The following is a 15,243-nucleotide window of genomic DNA, read 5'->3' on the forward strand; positions in this document are numbered from 1 at the left end:
GAGAAACATCGATCAGCTGCCTCCTGCACATCTCCTACTGGGGATGTGTCTGCAACCCAGGTACATGCCCTTGACCGGAATCGAACCTGGGACCCCTCAGTCCGCAGGCCGACGCTCTATCCACTGAGCCAAACCGGTTTCGGCCTCTTTGCCTTTTTGAGTCATTTATATGCCTGTCATTATGACCTCCTTTTGACTTATTATTTATACTTCCTTCCGTATTGCTCAGTCTTTTTTTTTTTTAAACGTATTTTATTGAATTTTTACAGAGAGGAAAGGAGAAGGATAGAGAGTTAGAAACATCAATGCGAGAGAACATCAATCAGCTGCCTCCTGCACACCCCCTACTGGGGATATGCCCGCAACAAAGGTATATTCTCCTGACCGGAATCGAACCTGGGACACTTGAGTCCACAGGCTGATGCTCTATTCACTGAGCCAAACCGGTTAGGGCCGTATTACTCAGTCTTGCTTGCCTCTTTGATTCATCTACAGGATAAAGAACCAGCTTTGGGTGGTCATTGATTCTCGGTGCTTTGCGTCTGTTTTCTGTGCCATTCATTTCTGCTGCAAATTTTCATCCTATTACTATCATTTGGTTTATTATTTTCTTTTTCTGAGTTCTAGAGTTAGATTCTTAATTTTTAGTTCCTCTGATAAGAGGCTCAGTTTTTTTCTATACATGCAGATATACAAACAAAGTGCATAAATATTAAGTGCAAGTTTTATGTACACATACGGAACCATTTCCAGATCACTTTCCAGATCAGGATGTGGAGTGTTGTCGGCACTCCAGAAGGAGCCTCCTGATGCCCCTACCAAGTCATTATGTTTACCCCCTTCTAGGAAGCCATGCTGTCATAGGTTAATCACAGATTATACACTAGTAGTCTCTAATGTTGTGGCTTAATCATACTGTGGTCAGATAACATTATGTGTTTTTTTTCTTTGTTAGAATTTATTTTGTGGTCTTGATTTGGGTTTGTTTTGCTCTATTAGCTCTTTGCAATGATCCTATTGAAGTTTGTTGCTCTTCTCAGATGTACAGGATTTAGATTTTCAATGAATTTAAGAACTCTTCAGCCATTGTCTCTTCAGATATTTTTTCCTTCTCCTTCTCCTCCCTTCTCCTGTTGGTCCTTCTGTTTTGTGTATAGTGATTCATTTGATGTGTCCCATTTTGCTGTCAGTGCGCTCTCATTTCTCCTCATTCTTTTCTTTTCTGTTCAAGTAGAAAACAATTTTAACTGAGTTTCTTGCCCTGGCAGTTCTTGAGCACTTGAGTTGTAGATTTGACTCCAGTCTTAAGTGAGGCATCGACCAATGGTGGTTGAATTTCTGAAGTTTTTGTAGACATTGCTACCCTGTTTAGAGACAGATGCTAACTTCTTTTTCATGTCCCTTTGTCTTTCAGTGAGCATGCATCCCTTTGGACACCACCTCCGCTTCATCCCTAGTTCCTTTCCCAAGCATCCGTAATATCTGCCAGCTTAAGGCTCTGAGTTCTCAGCTTCCTCCTTACTCTAACCATGGGCATTCTTCTTCTTCTCATCCCAGGTTATCTCTGCACCGAGTTTACTGTGTGTGCCTCAGTAGTGGACTGAATGGACTGTCTTCCCAAGCAGTAGCAGCAGCTTCTTGGGAGACTCATTCAAAACACATTCTGATTTTAAAATGGTTAATACATGCAGCAGACGCATCTTAGAATTGAGGAAAACTAAACTGTTTAGGCATCTTTTATTATTGATTTCATGAGAGGGAAAGATAGAAACATCAATGATGAAAGAGAGTCATTGATTGGCTGCCTTCTGCACACCCCCTGCTGGGGATTGAGCCTGCAACCTGGCATGTGCCCTTGACCAGAATTGAACCTTGGACCCTTCAGTCCGCAGGGTGACGCTCTATCCACTGAGCCAAACCAGTTAGGGCTTAGGTATCGTAAAAGCAGACACTTCCATGGGCTTTCCCCTGGAATCTGGCACTCTCCTCCTCTGTTCTAGCTGTCTAGGTTTGCAGCTAGGTGTGCCCTAGCCAGGTGTGCTTTGTCCTAACAGAGTCCTGTAGTGACCTCTTTTTTTTATTTTTTAATATATTTTATTGATTTTTTACAGAGAGGAAGGGAGAGGGATAGAGAGTTAGAAACATTGAGAGAAACATCGATCGGCTGCCTCCTGCACACCCCCTTACTGGGGATGTGCCCACAACCAAGGTACATGCCCTTGACCAGAATCGAACCTGGGACCCTTCAGTCTGCAGGCCGACGCTCTATCCACTGAGCCAAACCAGTCAGGACTGTAGTGACCTCTCTTGAACAGCACTCACAGGAGGTGGTTCTCAGGTTGATCTTGCCAACTCCTCTGTTGTTTATGGGGAGACTCGGAGCTGCTTCTGCTGGTAACATACATTTGTGTTTGTGTGTGTCTGTTGCAGGTCAGACATGTGTTGACATCAAGGACAATGTGGTGGATGAAGGGCTCTACTTCACCCCCAAAGGAGATGACCCGTGCCTGAGCTGCACCTGCCATGGAGGGGAGCCAGAGATGTGTGTGGCTGCCCTCTGCGAACGGCCCCAGGGCTGTCAGCAGTACCGCAAGGACCCCAAGGAGTGCTGCAAGTTCATGTGTCTGGACCCAGGTGAGACTGATGCTGGGTCACAAGTCAGCTTCCCCATTCGAGGCCAGAGGCTACATGGCCCATTGCTTCCTCAGTGGCAGGGGCTTGTGAGAGGTGAGAGTCCACAACACATGGCATAGCAGCAATGGCAGCATTTGCCCACAGAGCTGTCTCACACAACCTGGCCTCCTCTAACTGCTGTCTCTCAGGTTGGCTCATTTTAGCTCTTGGGTTACAAGTATTCACTGAAGAACTTGAACTTGAGTGTGGCTGTATGTTCACAAAGCAACTGTAATTGATGACTTCAGAACTATCTTTCCCCTCTCCTTTTAAGACTAAGAGCAAGACTTCCAATTATATCCCAATTTGAGCTCTTCCTGTTCTCTGACTGAGGTGATGTGGTGGGCAGTGACAGTTTTCATTACTTAACAGTAATCAATTTTTGCTGTTAGAATCTTTAAGAAAAAGATTAAATATAAAACTCCTCACTAGGTGGCGCTTTGCAGGTGGACACTATGCAACCATGTGATCTCTGGGTGATATTTCTTCCACTTTAAAAAAAGACCAGCAGGTGGGGCTCCTGCTCTGTAAGACCATGAAGACATACATTAAAGTTCATATAATATACTGGATGGTTCACCACACCAGTGCAGTTGACATCTCTGTATGAATTCACAATCTCAGGAGAAATGTAAACAAAAAGCATAAATTTGTTTTCTGTCTTGGCTGCCACAGTACGAGAGTGATGTGGGTAGAGACTTGTGAAAGGCCCTGGACTCAGAGGCCCTGCAGAAAAGCGGCTTGGTGGGCGTGGTAGCTCTCTCCACCCCTAGGGCCCCATGGATGAAAGGCTGGTTTGCCTAGTGCTAATGGAAACTGGAGCTGGCACATGAGAGCCACAACAGCAAGTGTTCCAGAGCGTAGTCAGGAAGGCTGCTGGCAAGAGGGCAGATCGGTGTCAGAAGCTACTTAAGGCTCAGCAAAAGGGGCTGCTGTGGCCCGTATCCCATCAAAGGTGCACAGTTGGCTGTGGAGAGTGCAGACACCATGTATGACTAGATGTAGGTATACAAGAATGACCAGTCTGTGGGCTGAGTGGCTTGTGAAGCCCGCCCAGCCCTGAAGACTTCTCAGGAGACCAGGGCCCTCAGGACATCTGGGCAGTCCCAGAGCTAGTGCAGGCCACTCCTGTGTAGCCAGAACAGCACAGCCAGGGCCTTTCCCTGCCCCTGGCCTCCGCCTTGCTTCTGCAGGTTCCTGACAGCCTTCCAGGTCAAGTCCCTTCTCCTGGGAAGTGTCCACACTTCCCCAAGGATAGAGGCACTGCCACCAAAACTGGAGATGCTTGCAAAGTGTCCCATTTAACAAGGCAAGTGTGTCTGCTCTCACTACTCTGTTCAGGGTTGTATAGGATGTCAGGTACATGCCCAGTTGCGGGCTTGATCCCCAGTAGGGGATGTGTAGGAGGCAGCTGATCAGTGATTCTCTCATCACTGATGTTTCTTTCTCTATCTCTCCCTTCCTCTCTAAAAACAATTAAAAAATGTATTTTTAAATAAAATAAATACATACAATAATAATAATAATAATAATAATAATAATGCTAGGCTGGCCTGGTCAGTGTGGCTTAGTTGATTGAGTGTCGTACCATGCACCCAGGAGTTGCTGGTTCAGTTCCCATTCAGGGCACATACCTGGGTTGCTGACTCGATCCCCAATAAGGGAGGTACAGGAGACAGCCAGACGATGTTTCTCTCTTATCGATGTTTCTGTCTCACACTCACTCTCCTTCCCTCTCTCTCGGAAGTCAGTAAAAACAAATTTTTAAAAAAGAATGCTAGGATGGAGGGTGAGTCCAGCGCCCTCCACGGAGATGCTGCCTGGGCCCTGAGACCCCACTGCCTCTGCCTGAAGATTTTGGGTACAGTCCAGACTCCAGCTCTGCTGAAACTGTTCTGGAACACCAGGTCCTCCATCGTGGAGCTGGCAGGGACTATGGCCTCGCTTAAGCAGGGACTATGGCCCAGGGTAGAGATGAGCAGGGTGAGCAGATCAGCCGCTCATCTCAGGTTTATCCCTGTGTGAGGACTTGCTTCCAGTGTGTCTCTCCTCCCTGTCCTCTAGATCAGTGCTCGCCAACTGGTGGTCCATGAGGTCTGAAAGATTGGCAACCGCTGCTTTAAGGAAACCTTTGGAGCAACAGGTGCCAACTGGTGGTCCACCGACCACTGGTGGTCCATGAGGTCCGAAAGATTGGCGACTGCTGCTCTAGATCATGAGTGCCAAAATCGAGCCTTTGGCACTGCTGAACACACTTCGATATATCCAGGGTTCCCCACCAACAGCGAGGGTTAGTAGAAGTAGGGTATGGGGAGGTTAAGAATTAGAACAGCTACTGATGGACAAGAGAAGGGGAGGGACTGTAAACAGGGACTCTGAGGGCCCACTAGAGGCCACATCCTCACTCCTCCCTGATCACCGGCCTCCACGTCAAGCACTACTAGGTATAGAGGAGGAGCAAAGAACTCTGGGAGCACCCTGATGGGGCTGGAGCCCAGGTCTGAACTGGGGCCAGGCACATTGCCCCACTGAGCCTCAGTTCCCTCTGTATAGGGACATTTCTCCTCTGTAGGGTTGTGAGAAATCAGGGAGGTGCTGGATGCTGCAGTTTCCTGCCCTTGCTCTCTGAAGCAGTCTGGCTTAGACCATGAGTGCGGGCCTCCTGCTAGGAGAAGGAATCAGCAAATGCCCGTGGACATAGGGCAACTTAGAGAGTGCGGCTCACCCTCAGTCCAATTTGCCTGCAGTCCTGCTCTGTTTGGCACCTCCTATCAAGCTCCTGTGTGGCTTCCAGGAGCTCACACCCAGAAGTACAGATGAGTGGGCACGCGGGCCTCTGGGGAAGACTGAGGGAGGCACAAGCCCCCTCTCCTGACCAGGGAGATGGGCTCTGTGGCACCTGATGCAAGCGAGGGGGTGGGGGGTTGCATCGCCCATCTCATATTAAAAAACTTCTTGGCCATGAGCTGCTTCTCTCCTGTGGTGTTACTATAGTACTAGTGACCCAGTGCACGGATTCATGCACATGGAAATGATATTCATTAGAAGGTGGCTGGTGGGGTGGGACTGGGTAATACAGGCTGGACACGCCCTGGAGCCAACCTCCCGCGGTCCCTCCCCAGCCTCTGCGGAGTAAGTGTGGTCCCTCTGGCAGGGGGGCTCCCTCGGCCTGGCCTGTGGGGATTGGGCTGCAACCGGCTCTCCGACATCCCCCAAGGGGTTCCAGAGTGCGAGAGGGCACTCTGCAAAGTTGCTGTCGTACAGGGTGTGGAACGCAAACACAAGTGTGCAGTAAACCAGATTCGGGGCCAACAGTGCCTCAGCAACAACATAACCCATGGCCGAAGGTGGAATCACACGGCCCCGCGAGGAATCTGGTTCCCTCCTTTCTGGTTTCGGGGTGCGTCACCCAAGAACCGCCGCTGCCAAATCACTGCAGCTTGGCAGCTCCTGCGTTGAGTGTCTGCCCCCTGGTGGTCATTGTGTGTCATAGCAACGGGTTGGATGGTCGGACACTTAGCATATTAGCCTTTTCTAGTATGTATATAGATTCTTGATTTTCAGCTTTCTTGTTTCTGTCATCATAAGATTGAATCGGGAAGTAAGTTGCCTTGTCCACATAGTTGTGTGGTGGAGGGCCATGGCCTTCTCATAGCACTGAGCATCTGGGATCAGGACCTCCTTTTCTGAGAGCAGCGGGGTTTTTCCCTTCTCCTCTAACAGATGGGAATAGCCTGTTCGACTCCATGGCCAGTGGGATGCGTCTCATTGTTAGCTGTATCTCCTCCTTTCTCATCCTGTCCCTGCTGCTTTTCATGGTCCACCGGCTACGCCAGAGGCGCCGGGAGCGCATTGAGTCCCTGATTGGAGCAAACCGTGAGTGCCCCAGCCCCTGCCTATGATGACTACAGTGCAGGCCTGCCCTTGGCTGTGTCCCCAGGGAGAATGGGGACACAGGAAGCAGGAAGGTGCAGGGAGGAAGTAGAGGACATGATGGAGGGTGTGTTTAAACATATTCTAAATAGGAAAAGTACAGTAAAAATACATACAAAAGGTTAAAAATGGTATACCCCTAGAGGCCACCCACCCACCCACTCGCTCCTGGGCTTAGTGCACACCTGGGGCATTAGAGGAGCTCTTTGCAGGACCCGAAATCAGAGTCCATAGGCACATGGAAGAAGGGCGTACCTCCAGTGCCCGCTGACTCTGCGCTTCCCTGCCCTTGCTCTCTGAAGCAGTCTGGCCTAGACCATGAGTGCGGGCCTCCTGCTAGGAGAAGGAATCAGCAAGTGCCCATGGACATAAGGCAACTTCGAGAGTGCGGCTCACCCTCAGTCCAATTTGCCTGCAGTGGCCTGTGACCCCAGTAGAGCTGAAATCATCCCTTGTGTCAGCGAACAAGCCAGGGCTCCCCAGTCCTGGGTGGGGCAGGACAAGACAGGTGCAGGCAGGCAGGAGAGGATTCAGAATCAAGGTGGCAAGAATGCTGAAGGCCCTCACTAGCTTCCATTAGGGGTCTTGGTGTCCCTGGGGAGCCCAGGTCAGGTCTGAAGTGTGGACCAACCAAGTTTTCCACCTGCCTCAGTTCTCACTGAGTTGCAGGGTGGGCAAAACTTCAAGGCAATCATAGGCTAGACACCCAGAAACATTTTAGAGCTGGAGGGGTGTGGTGAGGGCTGGAGCACAGCAGGCAAACCTCTTGCATGTGAATGACAAGCGGGGATGTACCGACCGGGGAAGGAGGCACTGGGCGAGTGTCAGGACTGGTGGGCAGTTAGGCACAAAAGTGTGACAGTCGGAATGTCTGGCCTGGGCAGGGGCAGGGCCTGGGCCTGGGGGAGGCAGGGCTCAGGAGCTGAGTGGTGCATCTTCCAGTGACATGACCCTGTTGCTTGTTTCTCACTTCCATTGCCCAGTGCATCACTTCAACCTTGGCCGGAGGATCCCCGGCTTTGATTATGGCCCAGACGGGTTCGGCACAGGCCTCACGCCGCTACACCTTTCTGATGATGGAGAAGGAGGGACTTTCCACTTCCATGATCCTCCGCCCCCCTACACCGCGTACAAGTACCCAGACATTGACCAGCCTGATGACCCACCGCCACCCTATGAGGCCTCCATCAACCCTGACAGCGTGTTCTACGACCCTGCAGGTGCTTCCCCACAGCGGGAGGGAGCAGCCTGTCACCAACTACTTGGCCTGCAGGGCCAGAGTCTCGGGTCCTCCCCAGCGCACAGGGCTGTGACTCTGCTTCCTCCCAGCCTTCTGTTGCTGTCTCTGGTTTTCCCTTTAAAGTGGAACTGCCACTTGTGGATTGTCAGGCTCTTCCCAGGGGTGCAGGTGCAGATGACTGCTGACAGTGGTCACTGGTCACCCTGCCTCTTACCTCCACCTGGGAGCACACATTAGCAAGCAGCCCTCGGACACCCAGTCCTAGCTCTGTGGAGAGCTGGGGACCGGGCATTGGCAGTCATGGGGATAGGACTGGCACAGAGCCAACGGCTGGGCTGTAAAGACATGCACATGTGGTGAGCGAAGAGACACCACCGTGGCATTCTCTCATGTTCTGAGGCAGCTTTGTGGCGCGGGAAGCAAGCATTGGCTTGGTGATGTTGGGCCAGTTACCTGAGTGTGTTCCTCCCAGGGTTGAGCAACAAAGAAGGGATTGCAGGAGCCTTGCCCATTGCCTGGCCTGCCCCTGCCCCTGTCCCTGGTGTGTAGTGCAGATGTCCCACTCTTCCCTGTGTGTTACCCTGTAGCACACACATACCCCCACCATACATTGCAAGCAGTGGCCCACCCCAGGGCTGCTGGCTCTTTGCATATCCACACAGCACAGCAGGATGGCGTGAGGCCAGCACTGCTGTGATCTGTGTGCTGTTGGTTCATTTGGTCGGCTAGTACCTCTCCCAGTCTGTGTGGGCAGGAGAAGCTTGGATTTAACCCCAGCCGTCGGGACGGGTTGTCGCCATCTGCTGTCAGGGGACCAGGGTAGAGCAAGCTTCCTACCGGGGATGCTGCTGGGGACCCAGCGCCTCCATGGACCAGGCTGCAGGGGAGCAAATGGTCCCAGGGCAGGGCAGCAGGACTGCTGGGCCCATGGGGAGTTGGCCAGGAGAGGGACACAGACTGGGCCCCGTGCCATGCCTGAGCCGAAAGACAGAGCCTGTGGTGATAAGGAGCAGGCACGCCAAAAAGAATGGGCTGCTGTAGAGCGGCTGTCAGACCAGAGCTGTCTGCAGGCCCCTGCACAGTTTACGGGGCTGCCTGCCCGGGCCCCATCTCATGCTCTCGTGCTCTTGTTCCCATATTCCAGCTGCAGCTTCTGGTCGGGGCTGTGAGCACTGTTCCACCTGCCCACCTAAGCCCAGTAATGCCCTAATGTCACGTGGGTCCTGGTTCAACCTCCACTGAATCTGAAAGGGTTTCCTCGTCCCCTAGCTTTATTCTCCTAACTCTGTCAAAGTGTGTACCAGTCACACACTGGGGCTTGCTCATAACTGTCCGCCTGCACCTTGCACCATGACAGCTGTGACTGTGGTAGGGCTGAGGGGTGAGCACAGCAGAGCCACAGCTTCAGTGGGAACATTCAGGCAAGAGAAGTGTCCCCCAGTTCTGTCTCCCTTCCCTCTTGCCTCGTGCCAGGCCCATCCACCACCCTGCTGACACCCCTCTGTCTCCTCCTGTAGATGACGATGCTTTCGAGCCAGCGGAGGCCAGCCCGCCAGCCCCAGGGGATGGTGACAGTGAAGGTGCGTCACCCCGGTGCCTGGAGCAGCCTCTGCCCTCTGCAGGGGTCACCCTGGCAGACCTGGAAGACTCAGCTGACAGCAGCAGCATTCTGCTCGTACCCCCCGACCCTGCCCAGAGTGGGACGCCCCCAGCCACAGAGGCACTGCCAGGAGTTGGCCGCCACAGCCGCAGTTCCCTCAATACCGTGGTGTAGCGGATGCCCAGCCCATGGCCCCAAGGGGCCTGGAGCACCTGTTTGCTGTCAAGGAAACTCTGATTCCCGTGGAGACTTGAAGAGCCCTATGTGAGCCTGGACTCGGCTGCACTGCTGCACACACTCCCCTGCAGGTGTGCCCGTGCTTGTAGAGACTGCGCCAGCCTCCCAAGGGAGCGAGCACCTGCATCCAGTCTCCTTGAGGGCTTCAAACACATGCATAGCTTTGGGTCACTGTCTTTTTCTTTTCAAATGACAGAAGAATGGCAGTTTGTTCATGCCACACGTTTCAGAAGTAGGGAACAAAGAAGGTACTGCGGGCCCAGGTAGAGGCCAAACCACACCAGACTGGTGGGCTTGCTCGTGGCAACACGTTGTTCAGAGGAGCATGCTGCCCAGCCACCAAGCCCCAGAGCTGCCACAGTGTGCCTCGCTGGCCGCTGCCCAGGAAGCACCAGTGTTTGTGGACTGTCAGGATTGTCTGGGCAGTGAGTCTGCTTCCGGGCAGACAGCCTTGAGAGTTGCTCCAATGGCTGCTCTGAGGATGGCCCCTCACAGGTCTAGCTTGAACATCGAGGGTGACCCTGTCTTAGCTCTGGTGCCCAAACCCTAAGAAGGGGAGCTTGGAAGGAGGTTGAACTCCACTCTGTCTTTCCAGCGGGGCTCTGCAAAGCCCAGTTCTGTGCCAGAAATCCCTATCCCTAGTCTGTTGGATTTCTCCCTAACATTACCGTGCATGGCCCCCCAGGAGGCAGCTCTGGAGCTGGGCTGAGGCCCTTAGCCATGCATGAGTGTCCTGGCCCTGGACCCTTCACTGGGCTTGAGGGCTAAGCCAGCTCCTGTTACCCTTTGGAGCCCCCTCCTATTGAATTTGCCCCTGGACCTGGCCTGCCCCACCCCCCTCTTGTGCCATAAAGGTTTATTTGGGGGGAGGGGTGGCTGAAATTAACATCCTGGGCTGTGTCCACTTCCTGAAAGTCAGTCCACTTCTTGCACATCACCACCACCACTAGAGCTGAGTGCCTGGTGGCTGCTTGCCACCTTCCTGTCCTTAGCACAGGGTGCTGGGTGCCCTGCTCAGGGGCCTTTTGACTGAGGGACCCTGTTGCCTACTCCTGAGCAGTGGTCTTGTCTCCTGACACCAGGCTTTTAGCATTTCTGAGGTTTGGAGATTAAGCGGGTTCTGTGCGATTTTTTAGCACATCCATATCTTTTCTACGTTGAATGTCTAGATCTTTTTTGCGTGTGTGTGTGTGTGTGTGTGTGTGTATGTATGAGTGTGTATGTGTACGTATATGTCCAAGTGTTTGCAGGTGGTGATGGTACACAGGAACTCCATCTTCAATTTCCTGGGCCAACATGGCCTCTTGGGTGGCACTGAGGCATGGCCAGGTCTGTGCCTCTTCTGAGGCAGGTTCTCATGCTCATCTTCCTAACTCGTTCTGTGCGTTTTAGCACATCCATATCTTTTCTACATTGAATGTCTAGATCTTTTTTGCGTGTGTGTGTGTGTGTGTGTGTGTGTATGTATGAGTGTGTATGTGTACGTATATGTCCAAGTGTTTGCAGGTGGTGATGGTACACAGGAACTCCATCTTCAATTTCCTGGGCCAACATGGCCTCTTGGGTGGCACTGAGGCATGGCCAGGTCTGTGCCTCTTCTGAGGCAGGTTCTCATGCTCATCTTCCTAACTCAGCCGCCCAGCTCCTGGTCCTCCTCTAAGCCTTTCTGTACCAGCCTGCAGCTAGGAGAGCTGGCTTTCAGTGGGAGCTTCCATGGTGGTCTGACGACAGACCTCACAGGCTCAGCCCAGTTCTAGGCACATTTTCATACTTTGGTTGGAAACCAGTTTTGTTCTTGAGTAGTCCCACAAGGCTGACCAGAGATATGAGTTTTGTCACTGAACTGCCTGTCCTTGGGCTCGGCCCGCAGAAGCCAGAGTGTGTGCTCCCCTTGCCAGAGGGCTGCTACTTGGAGAAGGGCATCCTGGGCACATGTGCCCATGCTGGCTCCTGAAAACAAAACAGGAAGTGGGTGGTGCCTCCAACGTGTGCTGGACACAGGGCTGCCAATTTCCAGAGCAGCAGTCACAGCCTTGTGGGTTAGGGTCCTTAGTGGGCCTACTTTGAAATGACCACCCCAATGGAATCCTGTAGGGTCTGGCCCCCACAGCACCAGGTCCCCTTATTCCAGTGTCCCTGGCCCAGGCTTCAGCTGTGTGTACAGGGCAGTGGCTAGCACTAGATGTGTGGGACTGGGGAACTTGCGGACTGAAAGATTGCTGGGGACTGGCATGCAGGAGGTACTAAGGAGAGGGCCTTGAATCAGATCATGGGGCTGCAGAGGGTGGGCCCAGAGTGTTCAGCCTACTGGCATTCTTGGGCTGGGCAGAAGGCTGCCCGCTGCCCACTGAGTCTCCCAGAGCTGAGCTCTGCTTAAAGGTGGTTGTGAGGGCATCGGGGAAAGCTGTGGTCTGTCTGGCTGACCTTGGCCTCCTGTCCATTCACCACCCTTTGTAAGATCTGATTGTGCTCCAGGTCCAACCCTGGCTGAGACTCTTGTGTTCCTGTGAGAGGACTCCCCACCTGATGCACATTGGGCCTCCAGAGGGACAGGCTAAGGTCTCGGGAGGGCCTCCTCCCCAAGAACCTGACCTGTCTATGGAGGTGGGAGTGAATCTGTACATTGTCTCAATGCCTGTTTTTTATGTTTTCCTTTCACTAAGGGTTTTTAGTTTGGGTTTATTTTTGGTTAGGTTGGCACTAATCCTTAAGATGCTGTGAGAACCATTTCATCCAAATGCCAAATAAATTTGTGTTCTGGAAGAGGCATAGTCAGTCCTCGGTGTGACTCACGTTGGGAGTGAGAGGCTCTGGCCAAGATGGAGCCAAGGCACAGGTGCGGAGATGGGGAAGGGGCAGGCTTGGGGCTCTGAGACCCCTCTGTCCCTTCTTTCCTCAGTGGTCCTTTCAATAACTTAGTAGTACGTGACGTGGGACAAGAGGGCACCCAGGGCACTCAACCTTTGGCAGGTCTTCATGCTCATCTTCCTAACCCAGCTTCCTGGCCAGACCAGTGAGTCCCTTGGAGGGGATAGGAGCTTCAAGGTGGCCCCTCGTTCCTGAACACATCAGTGGGATGGCAGGCTGTCCTGGGCACCCTGGGTGCTGTCAGCGCCGAGGACAGCTCCGCTGGGTACCCCAAAGAGAGAAGAGCCCAGCCCTCTGGGGATTGGAAAGAGGCGCAGGGTGCAGACCTATCCCCCACCTCACACACACACACACAGTCGGGGTCACACCTGTGAGCACAACGAGCTCTTTCCAGAAAGTGTTGCCTTTTCTCCTGGCCACCCTGAAAGGAGAAATCAGAGCCTCCCTTTCCAGGAGAGTGACCTGTGGCTCGGGCCCCAGCCTGAGGTCCTGTCCACAACCGCTGAGGAAGCCCAGTCCACTCACTGACTTGGGCTGGTCAAAGGGTGCCAGCTGTGGCTTCCTGGAGACCTGTTTTGGGGGTGGTCCTCCGAAGGAGGTAAAGCCGAGCTCCATCACACATGGGTCAGTGGGGGAGCTGGTCAGAGGACATCTGGTCTTGGGGTATCCTAGGCTGCTCCAGTGTAGGAGACCCTCCTATGCCCCCCCATTCCAGCCCCTCAAGTCAAGGCCACTAGGATCCAGGTGCCTTCTCCCTTGGATTTCCATCTTGGTGGCCTTGCCTTGTCACTCCTGGTCCCTGTAAATGGGCATCTTTATCGCTCTCACTCCTAGGAGGGTTAATGGGGGGCAAGGGAGAGTTGCACAAAGCTTTTAGCTTCAGGAAATGGCAGTTGTTCCTGGCATGCATCCCTAGTATCAGAGCCTGGTGAGCCCAGACTCCCTCTTCCCTTCTGTTGGCCCCGCCCAGGCACTGCCCCTCTGACCCACATCAAAAGCCTACAGAATATAGCCATGCCCACCTGGCCAATACATACACGGCTGCACCAGCCTCCACCCTACCATTCCTGCCAGGGCGCTACAGCAGCCGCACCACGGCCCCTGCCTTCACGCCCACCTTCCTCACAGTGTTGCAGGTGGTGTGTGCGAACTCAGAGGGTGAGTACCAGAACTCTGAATCCCCAATCCGCACCCCCTGACCTAAGCCACACATCCCCACATATTCACCTGCAGGCAGACTGCCCCACAGGGAAAGAAGGCAAAAGATGTGGCACATGGCCACATACCTACAGTGGGGACTTCCACCACCGGCTCACATGTGGGCTAACTGTCCCTTCATGCTATTCAGACAAGAGACCCCTAAGTGACCCTCCACAACCCCACCACAGCCAGTTTCAGAGCCCCATCCAGAACCCCCAGGTCTCCCAGAGAAGCACCCCCACTCCCAACCTACACACTGTCTGAATCCCTGGTGAGATGAATGGAGAAACGTTAGCAGGTTCCAAACATACCAGCTGCCCTGGCCAGGTGGCTTGGCTGATTGGAGCATCATCCTGTGCACCAAAAGGTTGTGGGTTCAATTCCCTGCCAGGGCACATACCTAGGTTGTGGGTTCTATCCCCAGTTGGGGCACATACAGAAAGCAACCAGATTGATATTTCTCTCTCCCTCTCCTCCTTTCTCTAAACATCAATAAAAACATGTCTTCAGGTAAGGAATGAATGAAGAAAATAGATTAAAACACCAACACCTGCTAAAGCCTAAGATTACGCATTTTATTTCAAAAATGAGCAGGCATTGACCCCAGGCCACTGTGAGCGATTAAAGGAAGACTCCAGGTAACGTTCCCTGGAGGCCAGGAGGGGAGAAGCGCTGGTTCCATGTTCTGCAAGGCTGCCCTGGGTGGGTGGGTCCTGGTGACAGGGACGGCTGCACCCAGACGACACTGGGAGCTTAGCCTGTGGAGTCTGCGTGTACATGACACTTTCTGAAGAGACATGGGTGTCCAGGTGACTGCCTGTGGGAGGCTAATGAAGGGGTAAGGGTCCTAGGTGTCGCTGTCCAAAGCAAAGCTGAGACTGCCGTGTGGCTGCTGACCAGCTGCCTCTGAGAGCCGCGCTGTCCTGTGGGAGGCCGGTTTGGTGGTCAGTAGAGTGAAGCTGGCCGTCTGGCCGCTGTGCAGTGGGTGCCTGTGGAATGTGGCTGTATATCTAGGTGACACTGATCTGAGTGGCACTGTGTCCAGGAGACACTGTTCCAGCAGCCCACGTGTCCCCGGTGTCTGCTGCTGGGTGTGTGGTCACACTCCATGTCCCAGTGCATGGAGGCCCGGCCTTTTCCCAAACCCTTAAAGAAAAGGGAAAAAAAAAACCCTGCAACCCCCTCCTCCTAGCCCGAGGGGTCCCACCTGCTGCAAGCCCTCGGCTCTCCCTGGAGGCTGACATGCCCCAGGACCAAATATTCCCCAGCTCAGAGGCCATAAGGGGCTCCAGGCCTCCTCCAGCCCGGACTTGGTCTCCAGAAGTTATCGCTGGCTGCACTGAGCCAGGTCCCCGAGGGGACAGATCTGTCCATTCACCCCTCCGCCAGTGGGGCCTCCAGCACTGCGCCTAGCTCCCCCTCCGTGCGGCCACCCTCAATCCCCACCACCCGGCGGGGCCCCGGTGGGCACCGGCGTCTTCTTGAGGTTCTT

The 15,243-nt window shown here is 53.4% G+C and overlaps 1 protein-coding gene across 3 annotated transcripts in view; it reads left to right on the forward strand.

Moving 5' to 3' along the window:
* DGCR2 (DiGeorge syndrome critical region gene 2) overlaps positions 1-12,452 on the forward strand; it is a 56,899-nt gene extending 44,447 nt beyond the window's left edge. Inside the window, exons 7-11 of one of the 3 annotated variants that reach the window (XR_001514769.1) lie at positions 2,431-2,634; positions 6,397-6,549; positions 7,590-7,826; positions 9,364-11,034; positions 11,291-12,452. Coding sequence is in view for 1 of the 3 variants with exons in the window: in XM_015567300.1 (XP_015422786.1) it covers positions 2,431-2,634; positions 6,397-6,549; positions 7,590-7,826; positions 9,364-9,620 (851 nt within the window). In the remaining 2 variants the exon portion in view is untranslated. Of the gene's footprint in view, positions 1-2,430; positions 2,635-6,396; positions 6,550-7,589; positions 7,827-9,363; positions 11,035-11,268 lie in introns of those variants that run through there. The other 2 variants (XR_001514768.1, XM_015567300.1) reach the window with 2 other exon arrangements.
* The last annotated feature ends 2,791 nt before the right edge of the window (positions 12,453-15,243 follow it).

Source organism: Myotis davidii, unplaced genomic scaffold (assembly GCF_000327345.1).
Source record: "Myotis davidii unplaced genomic scaffold, ASM32734v1 scaffold223, whole genome shotgun sequence".
In the NCBI taxonomy this organism is placed as follows: Eukaryota; Metazoa; Chordata; class Mammalia; order Chiroptera; family Vespertilionidae; genus Myotis; species Myotis davidii.